Source organism: Aythya fuligula, chromosome 5, assembly GCF_009819795.1.
Source record: "Aythya fuligula isolate bAytFul2 chromosome 5, bAytFul2.pri, whole genome shotgun sequence".
In the NCBI taxonomy this organism is placed as follows: Eukaryota; Metazoa; Chordata; class Aves; order Anseriformes; family Anatidae; genus Aythya; species Aythya fuligula.
Window position 1 is genome coordinate 16,953,728 of NC_045563.1, and position 21,740 is coordinate 16,975,467.

Below are 21,740 nucleotides of genomic sequence, written 5' to 3' on the forward strand. Positions count from 1 at the left end.
TGGGAGGCACAGATGAGTCTCAAGTTCTTAAGTTGGTTGATGTGTCTTACAGCTTGTTGTGCTTCTGCTGTTGACTTTAGATCCTCTATCTGGGACTGAGGGTGTGACAGAAGAGCCATGTCTACCATAACTTTTACATCTTGCATTAAACGTAAAGATTTCTCCATGAGCAGCTGGTGTCCTGTGCCATGCAACTATTGTGCGTACGACTGGGCTGCTTTGTATTCTGTTCTTTTCTCTTTTTAAAGGAAAGGAGAAGAAAAATTGTTACCTCTACCATGAAAAGATAAGTTCTGAAAGGGCCCTTTTTGTGTCAGGCTGCATGTTAACTCAAGTGGCACTTTGTGATACCCTCATCTCAGGTGAACTCAACCATAACTTACCTACAGAAAAGTGACTAGAAATTTGTACAAGACTGCAGATCATGCCCTATGCTTTTTGACAGACCAGTTGACTTTACTCAAAATTACTTCTCTGTTCGACTTAAGGCGTTTGGTGTCCAAATGGGACTCCATTTAAGGTCAGCTTTTCAGTTGTAATTAGTTAATTCTGTAAATTTCACAAACCTCTGGAGGCTTGTGCAACATTATGCTCATTCTGGCTGCGTATTCTCTGGCTGAGAGGTGTTGGACCTCTTTGAAAAAAAGAGAGATGTATATTCTCTAATCGTGGAAGATAGCTACTTACTTTTGCTTTCTTTGGTAGGTAAGTAGCTTACACGCCCTGTGGTAACGCCAAGAGTAGAGAATTGGTCGACTTTGGTACTTAGGGTTATGAACGTATTCTTCCCTCCTTCTTCGCTAAGGTTAGCTTTCCCATAACCCTTATAAAAATGCTTATGCTGGTGGGCTTTTCTGAGAAATGGAGGTTAGTGTATTTGAGGTGTAGTTGTCTTAAGATCTGTAATTTTAAGTAACTTCCTCAAGATCTCACTATGCTAGATAACGTTGGTCATGATGGATAACAAACCCATGCCACCAGCGTTTCCAGCCTGCAGAATTGGCTGCTGTAGAAACCTACCCAGCGACAGGTTGTACAATTCGCTGTATGGAAGATGTGAAAGAGGTGTATAACATTTCTTTCCAATTTCAGCCCCTCCTAATATGCTCTCAGTGCTTGGGGTCCAGCCTGTTCTAGTCTTGGGATGTCATAGCCACCAAGGAGCCTTGCTGAAACACGGAGCTCGCCCAGTTCTGAGAGTGGGGGTGGGACAGGTAAGTGGTGTTTCTTACTTTATATGACGCTCTTTTGCAATTTTAAAAAATACATACTAATGTTTGCACTGGAGGCCACCAGTTCTTTCCCTTTGTATTATTAACGAGTTCTTAAAAAACAAAAACTTGCAAAACTGCGCCATAGAGTGAGCAAACACCATTTCCCTCTATCCTCTACCCCCTCCACACTGGCGTGTTCTTTTTGCCAGCAAGATCCCGTGGTGCTTTTATCTTCCAGGATACGGGGTGGTGTTAGGGTTACGTTGAGTTTATCTGTCTGGAGGCTAGAGTCTTGTTTTTGGAAAGTGGAGACTGGAAAGGGAAAATTGGGTATATATTAAAGCAATGTGTGTGCCTAGTACAGCAATGATCACATGGCATTGCTGGTCAGCTTCTTTAAACACAGAAATCATATTGCTGAGAGCCCCTCCCTCCTTTTTCTTTGCTAAAAGATTGAAGGCATGTAGGTACATCTCAGTGTTTTACTGGATTTCTACAACAACAGGCTGTTCTTCATTTAAAAGGTGTTTTTACAGAGGTACTTCCTCTTAGCAGAAACCCAGGGCTGTAGATGTGAATTGGAGGGTTGGTGGTTTGGAGGAAGACTTGTGGCTGCCCATGTAGGCAGTTTTGCCCACATGTGTGAGGACTGGAACATCTCCCCCAGGTCTGATGTTTTGCAGGACTTAGCTCAGGAGGAACTCGGGAGATTTCCTTTGCAGCAGAATTTACCTCGCAGTAAAGCGTGAGAGAATGCCACTTGCTGTGGGAAATGTCTTAATGAAAGAAGTTTGCAAGTGGTACACTACTGATGGCTGGGGGGAACGTCTTCATTGAAGAAAATGGGTTTTGATGTGTGCAGAAGCTCCAGAGGTGATCAGGTGGATCCTGCTGCTATTTCAGCGTGTTGCCTCGAGTGGAAATAGCTTGGTGATAGCAAATGAAAGCATATGTAGGAAGACAGGGTGGGATAAAAGAGACAAAACCAATAGAAACTGTGAAATCTTCTGGTATGGTAGCAGGAAGGAGTGCACGTTGGAAACTGTAAGTTTCTGTTTGCTGGTAACACCTAATGAAACTTTTTAATTTCTGGGCTGAAATACTATTTCTGACTAAAATGAGCATGGAGATGGGAAATAGGATGGAAAGTATACTCTTTTTCAGCTTAGGGTTTGCTGATTTTCTTGGATTTTTTCTGAGAAAGGGATAGTTTCTGTCATTTATGTGTAATCACAGACGCGATGTGTCTGTGATTAGAAGCCTATTTTATAATAGAAGCCTTTAATAGAAGCCTATTTAATATTAAGCATTTAATATTAAGCAATTAATAGAAGCCTATTTTAGACAAATGTTTTTAAGTGCCTTTTGGGAAAAGAATGAATGCTTTGAAAATTGATTCACAAATATAAATACTGCATTTTTAGGTGATCTGTAGGTTTTCTTGTTTCTAAATTCATAAATGAGTTCATGAAGATAAATTAAGCGAGGCTTAGTTTATCTTCATGAACATGAAAATGTATGAAATCCTAGCAGTGTGCACTTAGGTCCTGCAGAAGCATAGATGAAAATACTTTTGGAAATACTTTTTGAAAATATGCTTGGCATATGCATATATGTATTGCATAGGTAATAATTTTTGTGCGTGGGGATAATACATAGCTAGATTGTATAATTACTCTGTAAGCTATCTTTATTCTTTCTAGGAAGACATGGATGATTTTGCCAGCTTTTCATATATACACAAATTCTTGTCTTCATTAAGAGGCCAAATACTGCAAGGAATGATGCATTTGTGCTGCGTTTACTTCACAGACAGGTTTTTGAGGGATTTTTCCAAGCTGGAATAAAAAAGCAGGAGACGTTTAAGCTCGTGTGTTTGTAGCATTTGGTGTTGGTGCTTTGTGCCTTGTAAAACATGAACTTTGCTCTCGTCCTCTGCGTTTCCATAGATCATGGTGGTGGTGTTCAGGAGTGTAACTTTAGACAGGTGCTCTACTCAGTAATCTTAGTGCTTGAGAGTCCTGTATTTGAATGTTCATTGCATTCACAAGTTTTCTATAAATGAGAGATTTTTTTCCATCAGTAACAACCTATCTGCCTTTGGTTAAGTACCTGCAATGAGGCTGCAGCTACCTGCAGTTCAGGGCTAAGCCACAATGGCAGAGTTAATAACAGCTTGTTTGTATTTCCTTGGGATAACCACCACTTACTGCGTGTTATCCCTGTAAGGAATTTGTCAGGCGGGATGTCTCCAACTCACTCATTGTCATCTGACTTCCACTGACTTTAAATGGGATTAGAGCTGTGCTGAGCCCTAGAGGTTTCAGGTAGTGCTGTTCATTTGAAATACAGCGCATTCAATGGAATTTGGGAGAGGAGATCACATTGGTGTGGGAAAAGTGTTTTTCGTTTTTCCCCTTCAGTGATCATTCAGAAGTATTTTTGTGGCATTAACTTGAACTTACTTCCAGGCTTTACGAGGGAGGTGAAAGCTTCCTTTCACAGTTCAGGCTGGAAATGGGGTTACGCTGCCCAGCTGGGGATCAGCATGCGTCTGGTTGATGAAATTGGTTCTACAGCGAGATCAAAACAGCAGTATTCTTAAATGTACTGCTAATAGAGAATAACTTGCACATTCTTTGAAAGAAATGTTATCATGCTTTTTTTTTTTTTTTTTTTTTTTGGAGTAAATAAATATGTCTGCTGTAGGTTAGTTATGTTTGCTCTCCTGTCTAAGGAGTTAAATAATAGATCAGAAAATGTATCGACCATGTAAGAGCTAGATAGCAAGCAGACATCCTTGCGTTCTTTCCTCACAGCTGAAGTTGTTTCTGGAAATCAGTCCTTACTAGTTAATTGTTCTAAATGTGTATGACTGCTGAAACCTGGAAGTCAAATTTTAGATTTCCAGGGCTTGATCTTCTAGAGCGATCTTCTCAATCAGCTTCAGATGAGGCTTTTTCTATCTCTTTTTCATTTGCTTTTGAAGTAGTCACAGCGCTAGCACCTGAAATTATGTCCAGGACTCATTCTTTGCTCATTGTCACCAGACTGTTGGGTCCCATTAGAAGAAAAGCACAGCATCAAAACAAGAGGAAACACGTGGCATACCCTAAATATAGGTTTTGCCACAGAGTGTGGTGAAATGCCTTGTAGGGTAGCGGCTCGTGCCAGCCTATTCTGGGTTTATCTGTGCTGTGCAGTGCCACGCGGGGATCCTGGGCTGGGTTTGAAGGCGTTGGAGCTGCATTAGCACAGTGTGCCACCCTAACTGAGGTACTCGTTTTCTCTGCAAGGCTGCCTGGATGAGGTACCTAGAAAATTGGCAATATAAGAAAGTTTATTGGATGCATGTAAGTGCTTCCACCATTCGGCATTGTGATATGTAAACATAAGCAAGGCAACTTGAGTTTCTAGCACTGTGGGTTTGGGATGGGCAAACAGCGTGCGGCATTACTGACTTCATAAGAAACAGCTCAGCATTCTGGCAGATTTTGAAATAAATCCATTCGGATCTCATGTGAAGGTATCTTTTTCAAGCAAGTGCTCTCTATTACAGTATAATATTGGGGAAAGGATAGGGGAAGGTTCATTTCTGTTTTATTAATCTTCTAGCTAAGACTGTAAAGATGATGAGAAGCTGAGTACTGCTGTTTGTTCTGTTCTAAAGATACACGTCTGTAATGTGCTGGATGCTGTTTGTGGTTTTGCTAAACTTCAGCAGCATGAAAATTAACTGAACGGATTTTGATAGTTGCCAGCCAGAATGCCCAGTAAATGCTGTATACATCGGGAACAGTTACTTTGTTTTGGTTTTCAGAACTTACCCTTTTCACAACACTGGGGAGAGTCTTACCTTATTCCTGCTCTTAGACAACTTCATCATGTTCTTGGTGTAGTTCCACTGCAAAGATCTCTGATATCCCAAACCTGAACAAATGTGTGTAGGGCTGAGTATCATGCATATCAAAATACATCAACATTTGAAGCACAAAGGTATTGTAGTGTGTTGTAGCATGAGAGATGTGTTACAAGGGGGGAGGGAATTAGAGAATCATAGGCAAAATGAAGAGGATGGCAGTAGAAGACAGAAAGAGGTCAGCCGAAAGGCTACCAGAGATACATCGTAACTCAGAATGAAATTGGCAGAGAAAAGAGAAACAAGATTGATACTAATTTGTTTGAAAAATAAGTTCATGCTGGTGTGATTAAATAAAGTATGCAACTGTGTGTTCTCTTTTAACTGCAGGAGGCTTGGTTTAGAAGAACTTTGTTTTACACTTGGATGCCTTTTGATATTGTCAAATAAACAAATGGTATTGTTTTGCCTTTGTAGGAAGATGAAAAATTTCTGACAGACTTGTTTGCACAACTAACAGATGAAGCCACAGATGAGGAGAAAAGACAGGAATTGGTAAGAAATCTGTAAAATGTACATGAAAGGGACAGTTACTACAAAGCGATAGCTATATCTTTATTTTAATTACTAACTACTGTGGTGTTTCTCTGTTTCAGGTAAATTTTCTGAAAGAGTTTTGTGCATTCTCTCAAACACTGCAACCTCAAAACAGAGATGCGTTTTTCAAAACCTTGTCAAATATGGGCATACTGCCAGCACTAGAAGTCATATTGGTAAGTCAGCTCAATATTCTTTGTGATAACAATTTTATTTATCTCCAGAGAGGTTTTTTAAAAAGTGAGTATGCAAAACATCAGTCACATGGGTTTCTTAAGTGTTTGCTTCATTTGACTTATCTTATCTTGAGCTTTAGGATGTTCAAAAATTATTTTTTTTAAACTTTAAGGCAGTTACAATATGATGTTGGTAAGTGCCCTGGCATTCTTCTATTTTTGTTTTTTAATTCATGCTCCCATCTTTTTGTGCTCCTTGGTGTACAATTAAGAAAGTAGGGAAATAAACCAACAGACAGAAGAGCTATAAAATGTATTCTCCCCAGTAGCTTTGTACAGGAAAGAGATTAGAGTCCAATCAGTTTGGGAATACAGTTTCAGCAATAGTTAGGTATGACTTCTTGTAAATAGGAATTAAAAGTTATGTGATTTCTGATTTTCATTCCTTTGAGACCAGTATTTTAAGGAAAAAAAATACTGTATTTGACTTTCCAGGGTATGGATGATGCACAAGTACGAAGTGCAGCCACTGATATATTCTCATATTTGGTTGAATACAACCCATCCATGGTACGAGAGTTTGTCATGCAGGAAGCGCAGCAGAATGACGATGTAAGTAACGGCTCCCCAGAAATGTGTGTATTGTTGTTTTCTGAAATTGCTGCTCTTATTTACAACTCTATTAATGAGGTGAACCCTTGTCCTGAAGAAGTATGGAATCTAGTCATATGATTACAGACCAATGAACTACCACATTTTTAGAAGTTCTGTTAGTCGGGTGAGATGATTGTTTGTTTGTTTGTTTATATATTTTCTATCCATTGTGTGTAAAGTAGAAGTTACTGTAAACCACTGTTTCGGTGTTATCATTAGCAGCCATACAAGAAAAACAAACTGGTTTTGATTGGTAGCCTCCTTAAAATGCAAAATATAAAATTAAGCCTTGATCTTAGCCTGGACGCATATTTTAATTAATATATAAGAAACCTGCTGCCTTCAGTTTTCTATCACACACAATGGAAGTAGAGTTATGATTCTCAGTGTTTCTGGACGCTATGTTTTCTTTTTTTTTTTTTTTTCAAACTGAGGTTTGCATTTCCTGGAGATCCTCAGTAAATTATTAACATGGAACTCTAGCACACAACTGTTAGTAAGAAAGGTAGTTCAAAGTAGCAATCAATGGAGAAAAAATATTGTGCTGCCTTTTCTACAGAGGAGATAGTTGATATGTTTTCTTGTATCTGCCAAAAGCATGGCTGAGGACAGGAAATAGTTTGTGCTGCTACTTCTGTGCTGGAAGACAAAGAAAGGGGCAGCTGGGACCTTGTATGCTGCAAGTGCAGCTGAGGTACTGGGAATAGGGCTGTTGGTTCCAGCCAGTTGCGTTGGATGACTGTCCTCTTTTATGAGGGACAGCGGTAACCCAGCAACTTTAGTGTAGGGATTCCTAAATGTAAATATTATTTTCTATTTTTACATGTTATTCTTGTTTTCTGCAAGCACATGTTGGGGTTATTTTTAGGTGAAAATAATCTCATCAAGTTCAATAGCACAGCAAAATTTACTGTTGTATGTTCATGGAAATAAAACACTGGTATGTATTCTAGGGGGGGGGAGATACATCTCTAAACGTGTATACTCTGAAAACACTTCAAAAAATCAGTTGAATTTTGAGACTGTTGAGTCTCACTTTTTATTTCTGGAGTTTTCCTTCCAACTAAATTCTAAAGATTCTTAATTTCAGAACGATTTTAGTTGCTTAGAAAGATTCTTCTTTGCTGCTTGCCTTCTTACTGTTGAACAACTGCCCAGAATGTGTCGCTGGAATGTAAAGTTAACTTGATTCTCTTAGGCTTTTTCTTCTTTTTTGGGGAGTGGCATTGGAATTGATGTTTTTTTTCCCTCCCGTTAGGATATACTACTCATTAACCTCATTATAGAACACATGATTTGTGACACGGATCCAGAACTCGGAGGGGCAGTGCTACTCATGGGTTTGCTTCGTACCTTAGTTGATCCAGAAAATATGCTTGCCACTGCCAATGTAAGTAAATACCTTCAAGTACAATTACAGTTGGGCTTTTACAGTATTTGGTGATACGTTACATGCATAATATATTTTTTTTTAATTCTCCAGAAAACAGAAAAGACAGAGTTCTTGGGTTTCTTCTACAAACACTGTATGCATGTTCTGACAGCCCCTTTATTGGCCAATACGACAGAGGACAAGCCTAGCAAAGGTAACGCCGCTCTGGATGTTAAGACACAGCAAGGGCTGTTGAAGTTAGACAGACTGTTGATGTTTTGAACAGAGTAACTGTCAGAAGATATTTTTTGTCTTCTAAGATAACCTGAGATTATGATATATAATTCAAAGTAAAATACTGAATTATGAATTAGTCGTTTGAATAATTTATAAGTATAAAATTGAGCACACAGATCAATTTAAGAAGTGAACAGCACTTGCTGCAGCTTTAACTTCAGCAAAATGTTTAAACATTTGTATCATCTTGAATAACTCATGGGGCTGTTCTGTGACAAAGACTTGAAAACATGTACGTGATTTTAGGGTCAGGAATTACTAGAGAGGATCCAAAAGCACGCCTGAGAAAGGTCTGGGTCCAAAATACTTTGCTGATTTTAAGGGTGTTGTTTCTAGATCAGCCTAGGACAGCAAAGCTCAGTAATCAAGTAACTGTACTTTCTTGCTACTAGCAGCAATACTGTTTATTGATATTAAAGCACATCCAAAATGGATGTAAAATGGGGTACATAGATTAAAAAGACATGTGCTGTAAACTTCTTAATTAACTGTATAGATTTCCAAAGACTTAGTTAAATTAATCTAGATTTCCAAAGACTTAGTTAAATTGATCTGATATATCTCAACTTGCTTCAAGATGGTTTTGAAGTGAGATTTAAAATAATAAATTTCTATTAAAAAAAAAATAATATATATATATATGTATAAAATAATTGTATTCTTTAGTGGTCAACAATCTGGCACTATCTTTAACAAGGTAGTACCGCCTTCTAAAAAAGATTAAATCTAATGTGTTTAATTTATTGTTTCTGTCTACTTAAAAGCAGAATTTGAGCTACTTTTTTCCATATAATGATATGACTTTGTCCTAGAAGTATTAAAAGAGGCTGAGATATTTCTCTTCAATGCTACTTTTGTTAAAAGTGTAATGGTGTAAAAATGAAATGGATTTTTGATGGTATGTCTGTAGGTGTGTGAGCATCGTAATGAGATTTGGCCAAATAAAGCTGACCTAGCCTTGTCTTAGTGTAAAGTTCTGTACTCTCCGAATCTTTAGACACTGATGTAGGATAGACAAAATGTAATTGTTTCTGTATTTGAGTGGGTTTCCTGACATAGGTGTACAAATATGAAATATCCAATCTGTAATAGGTTTGTTCAATTTCTGTTTTAAAGAGTAAATATATTCTATGTTGTATTCCCTAAACTATCTGTGGGAAAATAGAAGAACTTATGAATGTTTACCTGACTGCAGTTGGATATTTGAAGTTAGATTCTGAAAGCAATATCCTGGATATGTTTAACTGGATTCGTTTTGGTTTTATTACAGATGATTTTCAGACAGCCCAGCTCTTGGCGTTAATACTGGAATTGCTAACTTTCTGCGTAGAACACCATACTTACCACATAAAGAACTACATTATTAACAAAGACATCCTGCGAAGGGTACTTGTTCTCATGGCCTCAAAGCACGCTTTCTTGGCATTGTGTAAGTTAGAACACTAAAGAATAAAGTAATATTTTGTGAATGTGAATTGTTGCATATCTTCATTCTGCTGGAAGAAAACTTCACGGATGAGACGTTTTGTGGCTGAATACAGAAATTCTACTGTTATTCTCTGTGTTTCTCATACAGATTTATAGATGTCAGAATGAGTAAATAAGTTTGCATTTATGAATGTCTTTTCTACAAAGCACAAGGATTTTTCTTAACTTTCATATGGCCATGAACTGAAAATATTATTGAATATCCTAAGAGAACCATTGTAAGTTTTGATTTTTTTTGAGTAGAAATCATAAGAGGTATTTAATTAAAAATATCATAAGAGGTATTTAATTAAAGATACAGTTAGGTGACTGCTTTAAACAGTATTTTTGTTCAGCATGTTGAGCTTCAAACAGTAGTAGTTTCCTGACTGTGTTCAACACAGTAAAAGCAAAGGAGTGTGACTTAATTCTGGAGATCAGAAAGAGATTTTTCCAAGATTCAGCTGTGCATGTGCAAAACAAAGTCTTAAGTTGACTGAGAGTACTCTACAGTAAGAAGTACTTTTTCATTTTGTAACTGAATTACCTGAGCATTTGGATTTGGAATCCTTCTGTAATCATGTTTCACATCCACCTGGTTGCTAACAGAACATACTGCCTTCTAGAAAGATTATAGTCTTGCTTGTATTTATTCATGGTTATTTACATACTCGTGTGTGCTTTAGGATTTCAGAAAGAGCTTTAAACTGGATGTAAATTAAATCTTTACTGTGTGTATGAAGATCTTGTTTACAAATTTTAAAATGAGATATTTTGCATCCTAATCAAACAGGACTTACTTAAATGCAATCAAATTTAGTCCACTTGAGAAAATATTTTACCTTTGCCATAAGTCATTTCAAAAATAAAAACTACACCTTCATGTTAATGGTAATATAGTTAAATAGCAGTATATCATTTCTTCAGTGAACAAAGGGGGTTTGATATGCAGAATCACAGTGGAGGATTTCTTTATAATAAAATTGTCAAGTAATGTTCAGCGGTATGGTCAAGACTGTTGTAAAGCAGAGAATATCTGAATGTAAAACGTGGTCCTAATAATGTAGTGCTATAAAAGTACTGAGATTCCAAATTTCCCTGATACTGAGTAATTTATTTTTTCATTAAATTTATTAATGTTAAAAGCATAGCTTTTAATAACATCTCTGTTTTAGGTGCCCTTCGTTTCAAGAGAAAGATAATTGGACTAAAGGATGAATTCTACAACCGTTACATAATGAAAAGTTTTTTGTTTGAACCTGTGGTCAAAGCATTTCTAAATAATGGTTCCCGTTATAATTTGATGAACTCTGCCATAATAGAGATGTTTGAGTTTATCAGAGTGGTAAGTGCTGTTATGCTGAAGATAATTAACGTATTGCTTCATCTTGTGGTTCAAGTAAATTCTTTCTGTTTGTGCCCTGAATTATGCTCTCATGACCATCTGACACTGTATTTAAATGAACTTTCTTCTGTATTTTCGGTGTTACATATTTGTTCTTTCTTATGTTAAGCCGTACCATGACTTCAGAATTAAATTCACTTAATACTCAGTGTGTGTAACAGCAGCCCTGCTCAGGTTTCAGCATGCAGATTGGATGGGCGTGTTAAGATAGGAATGTCATTTGAAACTACTACTATGAAAACATCAAATACAGTTTTGCTCTGTAATGTCGATTCTAAAGAATTTGGAAACATCAGAAAGAGTTATGTCTTTTTTGATTTTTATTAATGGAGTGCTACAAAATCCTTTCCATGGGGAGTCTCTTAAAATATTCAGGCCAATTTGGCTGTCTGCACAGTACTCTTTCCTTACTGTTGTCTTTATCCAGATTCTGACAAGATGCTGTATAAACTGTAAATGTGATAAGGGGGGGCAAGCAAGTGCATACAGTCATGATGGAGTAAATGGGTGGGGGAAAACTGAGGCTTTGTCACCTCTTGACACCTTCAGTGCTGATGTCCTCTTTCCTCTTTGCATTTAAAAACCATTAAAATGGTTTTGAAGCTATGAAAAAGGTTGGTCTGTTCACCTAGTCCTGAATTTGGTGCTATGGTCTTTCAGTACTCTTTGGGATTGCATGCTAATTCTGTAGTTCATTCTATGGGAAAATAAGTCATCTTTTATTTTCTTGTCCCTATCACATAGATACCCAGGTTGCATTTCCAGAGTACTCCTGGCTATCTCTAAATCACTGTGGTCAATTTTATTTCCTCCGGGTTTATTTTTAAAGAGATCAAATTAAAAATACATATATATTACTTTTATTATTATTGATATTACTTTTATTATTACTGATAGATCACCATTCAAAAGAGTTGACCTTTGAGCATGCAACCAAAAAAGAAAATAATCAGTGCATTTAAGAATTATGTTGCTTTGTTTGTTCTTAGTAAATGGTAATTCAGGTGTTTATTCTGCAGTATTTTCCAGTGGCTGTGCAGCGGTACAAAAGCCACACCACACACAAGAGCAGTTTTCCTGTACCAGTATGCAGACCAGTATGCTAGGTTTAGCTCTTTACGAGTGGCTCTGGGCAGCCATAACAATTGAAAGAGCACAAAAGCACATTGGCAGGTTTCTATAAAGGACCTTGACAGGCATTGTGTGCCCACAAAGAAAAAACTTGTTAGTTTCTGATAAAAAATATCTTCCTTGCTCTCATCCTAAACAAATGCATTGAATAATTATTTTTCCATAATTAATTCATTTGCAGCAAAGAAACAGTGTGAATGCAAATCTCTATCTTGTGAACATATATATATATATTTTTTACTCTACTGGTTACAACAGGTAACAGTTAATCTATCAATATACAAATATTTATAAGTTGTAGTGGAACATAGTTTGCAGAATTGGTTCTGATATCATTTTCTATCGGGGTTTTAGATTCTATTAATATATTTTGAAGCATGTATTGCTAGAAAGTTGCTACTATTATACCTGTTTCTCTAATCATTTGAATCTCTAGATTTTAACTACACCTGTAGTGTAGTTTTTTGCATATGCTTATTTTTGCTTAAGCTAATTATTATGATGTTTTCAGTGGAATGTTTTAAAAATAATGTCTCAGTTACTTCTTACATTGTATTAAGAAGTAAATTCACTTGAACAAAAATAAGTCACTTTATGGTTTTTCCTTCCTACAGGAAGATATAAAATCATTAACAGCTCATGTCATTGAAAATTACTGGAAAGCACTGGAAGATGTAGATTATGTGCAGACATTCAAAGGACTGAAACTACGATTTGAGCAACAAAGGGAAAGACAAGATAATCCAAAACTTGACAGGTAACAGGCACTCAAATCTCTTATTATTTCTGGAGGGGGAATACTGGTGGATTTTTGTGTGATAGTAGGAAATGTAAGTGATTTATACTCTTGATTACATCTCAACTATCGTTGAATTTAATTGATCAATAGTGTGATTTTCTGATGTATTGCTTCAAACTGGTGATCAGCTTTCAGCTAACGTATTCACTTAAGTGTTGTTGTTCCCCCATTCCCTTCCTGGACCCCAGTAATAGTGCTGAGTTTTTGTATCCTAAACTTATGCGTACTGTTGTAATGAGGGTGGAAGCCTTACCAGTATCTGTAGTTCATTTGCTTAAATAACAGGTTCCCTTTATTTGATTTGGAACATTGTTCTGTCAAGAATTATCATTGTGCAGATTTTTTTTTAAATTCATGTCAGATTTCTTATTTTTGTTAGTTATGGGAATAGATACTTTAATAAGTGCTACCAAAATGACTGAGAAATTAAATATGCGAAGAAATATTTAGAGGATAGTTTTTGTCACTGTTAGAGTTGCAGACAAGGTAAAAAACAATTTGATACTACACTTGAATCATTCCTTCTGTTTGCCAGAGCAAAACTTCGCTTCCTTAGTACACAGTTACCCTAAGGTTAAAGGAGTAGCATTTGTAAAAATACAAAGGTTAGGACTTTATACTCAATTTATGTTTTGCAAATGGTGTTACTTATGTGTACAGTTCCATTCAAACAAAATGGACCGCAAGTGAGTTACTGTTCAGAACTGTTAGCAAGATCTATTCTTATTTTGTTGTCATGAATTAGTTTGAAGACGTGTTAAAATTATACCTGATTAGTCATACTAGGATGTCTTGAAATTTCAGACTTTTAAGTTGTTTGATTTCCTACCATCGTATTTCTTCAAATTAGAAGGTATGATTGTAGATTTGTTTTTAAATGTTGAAGCTCTTTCAAGAGTGTGTGCAGGATCTGCAGGTTTGCATAGTATTTTTTTTTTTACAGGTGACATAATTATTCTCACTCTGGTTAGCTAAGCTTATCACTCAAGCAACTGTGAAATTCAAACCCCAGGATTCTTACTTTAATGCATGTGTTGGAAAGAACCCCCAGTCACTTCCTTCAGTAATTTCAGTCTACTATAACAAGTAAAACATTAGAGTCTTTACTTGGTTTACATTGAAATAAGTGATCATGTGTCATTGTGCCACATTAGCTTATCCAGCAGAAAACTACAGCTTCAAGAAGGTTGTACCTCAACCAGGCCTGTTTTTTCTCTTCTTCCTACATCTTACAAAGTGACTGTACAAGCCCTGTCACAATTCATGTCCTAAGTGAAATAAACAGAAGTAGTAAAAATGCAAAAATAACAACAATCTGTGTACACATTTTAACAATGGAATAGTTCACTCAGGGAGGCCAAAATTTGTGTTGATGTGGGCCACAGAAGTATTCAGAAAACTGCCACTTAAGTAACAGTTTTCCACTGGGAGTAGAACTTTAATTTAAATGCAATTTTAAATGATGATGCACTGTTCATATAGATCCAGATGATAGTGTTGGCAAAAGAATTATGCAAGAATAGATTTAGTTTTAAAAACACATTTAGCATTCTGCTGCTTCTGTAAGGTAAAAGGAAGGTGGGGTGAAGATAGACCAAAGCTAATAATAAATCAATTAAATGGGGAAGGAAAGATAACACTTTGTATCCAAGCCCCTTAAGAATAAAAAATACTGATATTGACCAAAACTTGTGGATGTGAAAGAGATGTGAAAGGAAGAGAAAAATGTCCTTTTAACATACCTATTTTTTAAACACATTGGACCCCAAATACTGATGGAATATTATTAGAAAAAAGTCTGTTGTTTCTAAACTTTTCTTTAAAATTTTTTATTTATGAGTGTAAACTGTTATACCAAGCCTGAACACAACAATTAAGTGACATTTATTAAAGTAACACGTAACAGAGCTTCTAGTAATCTGCAGAATCTTGTACAGATACCTTTTAAAATGCTATTAGCAGAGCTATGTTATTTGATGCTTCAGAAGGAAAAGTTTTTAATGTTACTTGCACTGAAAATCCAAAGAAAGAGGCACATGTAAGAATGATTTGCTGTATTAAAGATGCTGTTATTTTTATTGTTCTACAGTATTTATATCTGTAAGCTGTCAGTGTAAATGTCAAGTAGAAGTTTTGATAATCATATGAGTTGGTTTTTTTTAATCAAAAGTTTTAAAACTTACTGTTCTGCAGCATGCGCTCCATTTTGAGGAACCACAGATACAGAAGGGATGCAAGAACCCTGGAAGACGAGGAGGAAATGTGGTTTAATACTGATGAGGACGATATGGAAGATGGAGAGGCAGTGGTGCCCCCTTCTGACAAAACTAAGAATGATGAAGATATTATGGACCCTATAAGTAAATTCATGGAGAGGAAAAAATGTAAGTGATGAGAAGAATAAGGCCGTATGGTTTACACAGGAGTCATAACTGCTGTTCTTTAGTTCTACTGCAACAAAGGATTTTTACATATTTATACTCAAGTTCATAGATTTTGACGTTCTGACTCTGAGCAAGGTGAACAAGTTCTGTTGTTTGTAAAAGCACAGTGATGCAGAAGTGTTTATTTCATAAATAATTTAAATGTTGATCTTAGCTGATTGTCAGGTTTTCCTTTGTCTTATTTCAGGTTTATGATTTAACATTTTCTATATAAACATTCAGGTGATGTCATAGGTAGAATAAGAGTGGCCGGTGACAACAGCTGCTAGGTGTGGTATAGAGTATGAAAAAAAAGTCTCTCTTATCACTCTCTTTAGCAAGTTGTACATAAAGTCTTAAGCATTTTCCCATACAGCAAAATGGTTTGTCATTAAATGTTTCGTTCAGTAATGTTGCATTGGTTTTGGTTTTTATTTTTTCTCTGCAGTAAAAGAGAGTGAAGAGAAGGAAGTTCTTCTGAAAACTAACCTTTCAGGTCGTCAGAGCCCAAGTTTCAAGCTTTCCTTTTCCAGTGGGACGAAATCCAACCTTACCAGTCAGTCATCTGCAAGTAACCTGCCTGGATCCCCAGGTTCTCCTGGATCTCCAGGGTCGCCTGGGTCTCCAGGATCAGTTTCTAAAAGCACATCTCAGATGGCAGCTATTACAACTAAGGTAATTTCGAACAGACATAGGTTGACTTCGTTGTTACAGGCTAGGTATTTACTTTAGCGTGCCTCTTTAGTTTGTGTGAATTCTGACATACTAAGCAGTAATTGACTGTACAGTTTGTGCTTACTTTTTCTCTGATGTTTAGCATTTTTCAGGTCTGACATGTATACAAAAAGAAAAGACATAAGTTCTTCTTATGCCCAAACTCTCACCAGAGAGTTTTTATACCATCTCGCTCAGTCAGTGTAATTCCGTAAATCTGAAATGGAGTCTTTACATATGGAGCATATTGCATACAGTATTAGCTTCCAATTTTCAACTGGTGGTGCTACAAAAAATGTTCAAGTTACATTGAACATGCAGTGCACTGAAAAGGTGTTAATGGATTCAGGCATAAGTTCATTTTTCAGTTACATACTGTTTTTTCAGTGTAACATACTGTTTTTATAAACAACCATTTTTTGTAAAAATGCAGTGTTCACAAACTAGAATCTACGTTGTTGGAATTGTTTTTTTCCAATAATTATTTTATAATCTTACTTTACGTATAATAAATTCAGTGTTATGCTATGTGTGATGGTACAAAATGTGTGTAATTTTTTTATAGAGTTTCATTTTGGTATATATACAGTTGACTGCAATTTTCTATTTTAGATGCCTGTCGTTAGATAACTGCATAAGTAGCGTGATCCTTGAGTAAAGTACTGACAGCTGCCATTGTAGTCAAAGCCTGGTTAAGCTTCAGAAATTGCAGCATACTGCAGTTAGAGAAAGTTTTTGAAGATCATGACACTTCTTCATGGGTCTAGAGCTGCCTAATCCTAAAATTTGTGTTTATTTGCAATGCAAGGGAATTTTAAATATTACAAGATTATGCTCTCATTTTCAGTTGCCAAGCTGTGTAAATTATGTAACCTGTATACCTTATTCATTTAATTATATACAATAAATTACCTAAATTACTTAACATTTAGCTAGCTTTTTTGAAGATAGACTGTACTTGTGGAAGTATCCTAATTGAAAATTCAAATTGAAGGATGCTCTGTATTTGTTTCTGAAGTGCTTCCAGATTGCATATTGCTGCAGTCAGCTATGCTTGGTGAAAGAAATTTGCATCTTTGCAGACTGAGCTGCAGTGTATACTTAGCAAAGCTAAGTAAATTTGTGGATTTTCTTTCTATTTGGAAATATCTCTATCCCATTGGATAGGTCAAGCCCCAGTTTGGATTTGTTCCTTTAAATATTTTTCAGACAATGTCATTTTCATTAATACTGAAGGGTTTCTTTTTGTTCAGTTTGATTTTATCCAAAACTTCATGAATCATTATCCATAATGTCAATAAGCTGCGTAAACATCATTTTCCAATAGAAAGGTGAAGTATCACCATGCAAAGTTTTTCTTGAAGTAATTATGTCTGTCTTTGTAGGGAGGCCTTGTTGGGCTTGTAGATTATCCTGATGATGATGAAGAGGATGATGAAGATGAAGATAAGGAGGAAACTTTACCTTTGTCAAAGAAAGCAAAGCTCGAGTCATCATAATGGCAACTGCTGAAGAACATTAACATTTGAGGGATGGATATTTTTTCCAAAAAACAAAACAAAACCCACAACAAAGCAGCAATCTTTTGTGAATTACTGTGTGTGACACAGATCAACCTATACAAATGGATTTCTGCCAATCAAGTGCCAATTCAAAGGAGCAGAAGAAGAGGAAATACTTCGTTAAGGGGAAAGACTAATGCCTTTGAGCTCTCCAGCTTGGACCACATGTTGCCCTTTTCTCAGGGAAGGAAATGGAAAACAAAAATGAAAAAAAAAAAAAAAAAAGCCAACAGGGCAGGAGTTTTGTTAGTGGAACTCTGGATTGGCTGGTCAGTTGCTACAATCAGAATATGCTTTCTTGGACCATGTATGAGACTTCTGAAGAAAAGGCGGTTTTTGCCATAATTCTTCACTAGTTAAGAATGCCAGCAGTTTCTTTGTATAAAAGAGACCTGCCTTTGAAATCGTACATTCTGAACATTTTAGTCAAGCTACAACAGGTTTTAAAAACCTCTACGGGGGAGGGCTGAATATAAAGTTTCCTCTTTTTTTTTTTAATCTGTTCCCTTTGCCCTTTAAACTGCAGAATTTTTTTTTGGAGGTGGGGGATTTGTTTGTCCCTTCTTGATTAAAGATTGAGTGGAATTCTAGATGTGGTCACTTTTGTGTCATAATTTTTTTTTTGCCCCCCTGAGTGTATGCTTAGTTGTTGAGTATATATTTGGGACCATTAAAATTTTTTGATGTAATATAATCTCACTGTTGTGCTGGTACCTGTTTCACCCTGTGTAATTTTGTTCTGCATCACAATTCTTAATATGTTTAGGATTTTATGGAAGATGGTATAGTTTTTATTGGAAAAAATCTTAATCTTACCACAATGTGCATAAAAGCAATACTATTTTGTGACTAAATATTTTATATTAAATTTTACATCAGCAACTGTCTTGAGAAGAAATTCAGGGAAATAGGATGGAGTCAAAAATACAAACCTATAAATATGAAATGAGTATTCCAAAGAGACTGAAATTTCATAACTATAATGGTAGACTAACTCATCGAAATGCAAGATGGATGATTTAGGAATACCAATATATTGACTCATTTGACTTAAAAAAATAAAAAAGGAGTAATTGAAGCTGAAGGAAAATGGCATTAGCGGTATTTTTTAAAAACCTCTGATTCCCTTTGGAATACCAATTTTAGTGAATCAAAGATGGTTGCAGAATAAATGCTTTACAAGAATACCATCTTTTGAAAGTTATTCTAATACTCGATTGAAAAACAGCAATTAAACTTTGGGTCTAACTCGATGACTACATTCTTTCCCCTTTTTCCAAACCTGAATAATATTAGTTATTAATTGAAACTAAGTGTTTGTGCTTCCTTACTGCTTTTACAGATGGCTTTGATTGGATGGCAGCGCTTCTTGTAAGTAGGAGTTTATTCAGTTCCCTTCCTTGCAAGAGAACCCTTCTTACACATATTTTCAGGAGTTGATTTCCTTTTCAGCAGTCAAAGCACCAGTGCTGCAACCGTCAGGATGTTACAGATGTTAAGGTATCATGTTCAAAGAGAAATAAGAGAAATTAAAATCCAAGGCTGTATAATAGGTGACCACACACACATATATGTTAGCAATCTGTTTTTGAAAGTTGGGTATTGCATGGCGGATTCTATGCTAACTACAAGTGTCAAAGCTTTTGTGCTTGAACTTTTATTAATACTTGTTAGTAATTTCAAATTTGAGTGGAAGTACACAGCAGGAGAAAATAATTAGCCATCTTTTCCTCAAAAAGTTCATTTGAAATCACCTTCCAAGGTCAAGTTTTGCAGTGTGTTGCAGGAACATCTGTGACAGGGCAGCACTCAGCAAAGTTACAGAATGCAAGAGTTGAGCAGTTGGTCACTAAAAGACTAGCCACAATCTTCTGTGGCAGTATAAGGGTACCCCGATGTCTCAAAGGCCTGTCTGAAACATCATTTCTGCAACTTTGGTATCATAGAAGATACTTTAGCAAGGAAATCTGGAATTCTGCAGGTTTTCTTGATTAGCCTGCATTTAAATCCTTCCCAATCTGTCAGGCTTTACTTATCATAAAGCCCTAGTTTTTTTTCTGTATTAGTCACCAATATGTTTTCCAGGTTATACCCCAGAAAGTTATTCTTCTGAGTAGCAAATGATAGAAGGAGCTTTTTTGTTGATTGTGTGTGTACGTATGTGTGTTCCTTCAGCTGTTCAGTGCTTCATTTTGTGTTGTTTGGTGCAGCAATCTTTCAAACTTTCAGGTACTTTCATAGTATTTACAGGGATCTTGGATTTTGGATTTCAATTGTTACATCTAACAGAAGAAATACTATCCTTAAATTACTGGTTATAGTCAAAAGAATAATGAATATTTTTGATCTTTATTTTTATGAAGCTTTAAAATACTGATGGCATATGTAGCTATGCATCTGTGAATACTAACTTGTAGTTGGAGAGTTAGTTGTCTTTCTAATTGCTGAGTCAGTGTTTGTGGCCTGACAGTACATGCCTACACTAGCACATATTCATGGAAGTTGGAAGTGGTCAGGAAGGAGGTGAGCTGGGGTCAGTAGTGGGTGTCTCTTGCCCAGCGACTTTCACTTTTGTATTCGTGAAATACATTTCAGAAAATAGAAATGGTGGGATTGAGAGAAGTAATGGGTATTAAAAAGTGGGTATGAGTTAGGTGATCAAAAATGAGGTTAAGAAACTGTTTTATTCTAGATACCTCTCTGGATTGATGTTTTTTTCTTAGTTTTAATACCACTTGTCTACATCCCAAGAGAGCTGTGTATATATATTGCACTAAACATGGCTCAGTAGTCAAATTTCAGAAGCTTTAATTGGAGAACTGGCTGCTAAGAATGTTTTCGTACTGCTGCTGCAGCTCCATTAGGGATTTAGATTCCTTTCAGCCAAGCATGTTACGTTCGTTGCCTTGCTAAATGATGTTTCCTAACATCTGTAGAGTGGCCACAGGCATTCAGCCTTACCTTTATCAACCATCTTACAGCTGCAGAACCATTCTGTGGCAGTGTTGTCTGTGCTAGAGTAGTACTGTGGGTCCACTGGCTCGAGGATATTGAGACCCACTCCAGGTAAGTTGTGGAAGCAGGAGGCCAGATGGATTACCACTTGGACTCATCCACAGCATAAATGTAAAACTGGGCAAGCATTCAAGACGGACAAGGAAGTGACCGGCAACTGAAGTTTTTCAAGATAAGTTGTCCACGTGCATGCCCTGCACCTGCTCTTCCTGTTTTCTATTTCTGGAATCCAGAAGAAATCAAGGGTCATAGTTCAGTCCGGACAGGACACAAGGCACATGGACGTGCTTCAGGTACACCAAAACCTTTGAAGGATTTGTAAAGCCTTAGTTCAACCACAGTCAGAATGTAAAGTCTGCTATCATACAAAGAAGACGTAACTTGCTAGGTTTTAGGAGGTGGCTGACTATCTGGCAACTTCGTATCTTGGTTTTCATATTGCTCTACTTGCAGTCATATTAATTGGAGCATATATGTGTGTTTTTTAAAAATATAAATTTTAATATGTGTTTTTTTAAGTATAAATTGAAATCAATAAAACTGTTCAGAGCTGGAATGAAGCCCCATGAACTGATGAGAAAAAGGCAATTTTTAAAAAAAGGATGGAGGACATGCAGTCTTCAGTATGCCAAGAGTATTTGTGAACGATGTAAAACCAATATAACCAGTGGGTAGTCTGAAAAGCATGCATGTCGAGTGATACTGGCAAAGGACTGAAATGCCTCCTGATGTACAGTGATTTCAGGGCAATGCCAGTAGTCTCACTGCTCTATACCCCCAGAGGTGTAAGGTACCAGACTGCCCCTGGATTTTTCTGAAGTGGTTCAATGCAAGCAACTCTGTGTGATTTGGGTTCAGACCTGGAAATTATTTGGCATTAGGGTGGAATTATGCTTGCAAACTCTGAATCTCTCTGTATACAGACTTGGGGTGATTTGGGCTGAATAACATTGATTTTGATACTCTGCTCGTAAGCAACTTTAAATGACTCGTGTAAAGGTACTGTGTCTGGGCTGTCCACATACAAGGGTTCAGAAGCATTCAGTGGTCGAGTT

The 21,740-nt window shown here is 36.5% G+C and overlaps 1 protein-coding gene across 1 annotated transcript in view; it reads left to right on the forward strand.

Annotated features, from left to right (window-relative positions):
- PPP4R3A (protein phosphatase 4 regulatory subunit 3A) overlaps positions 1-18,364 on the forward strand; it is a 41,749-nt gene extending 23,385 nt beyond the window's left edge. The window contains exons 5-15 of the mRNA XM_032188829.1: positions 5,551-5,628; positions 5,730-5,846; positions 6,342-6,458; positions 7,759-7,890; positions 7,984-8,086; positions 9,440-9,598; positions 10,812-10,981; positions 12,787-12,929; positions 15,165-15,355; positions 15,843-16,069; positions 17,494-18,364. Of these exons, the coding sequence (XP_032044720.1) occupies positions 5,551-5,628; positions 5,730-5,846; positions 6,342-6,458; positions 7,759-7,890; positions 7,984-8,086; positions 9,440-9,598; positions 10,812-10,981; positions 12,787-12,929; positions 15,165-15,355; positions 15,843-16,069; positions 17,494-17,607 (1,551 nt within the window). The 3' untranslated portion in view covers positions 17,608-18,364. The remainder of the gene's footprint in view (positions 1-5,550; positions 5,629-5,729; positions 5,847-6,341; positions 6,459-7,758; positions 7,891-7,983; positions 8,087-9,439; positions 9,599-10,811; positions 10,982-12,786; positions 12,930-15,164; positions 15,356-15,842; positions 16,070-17,493) is intronic.
- The last annotated feature ends 3,376 nt before the right edge of the window (positions 18,365-21,740 follow it).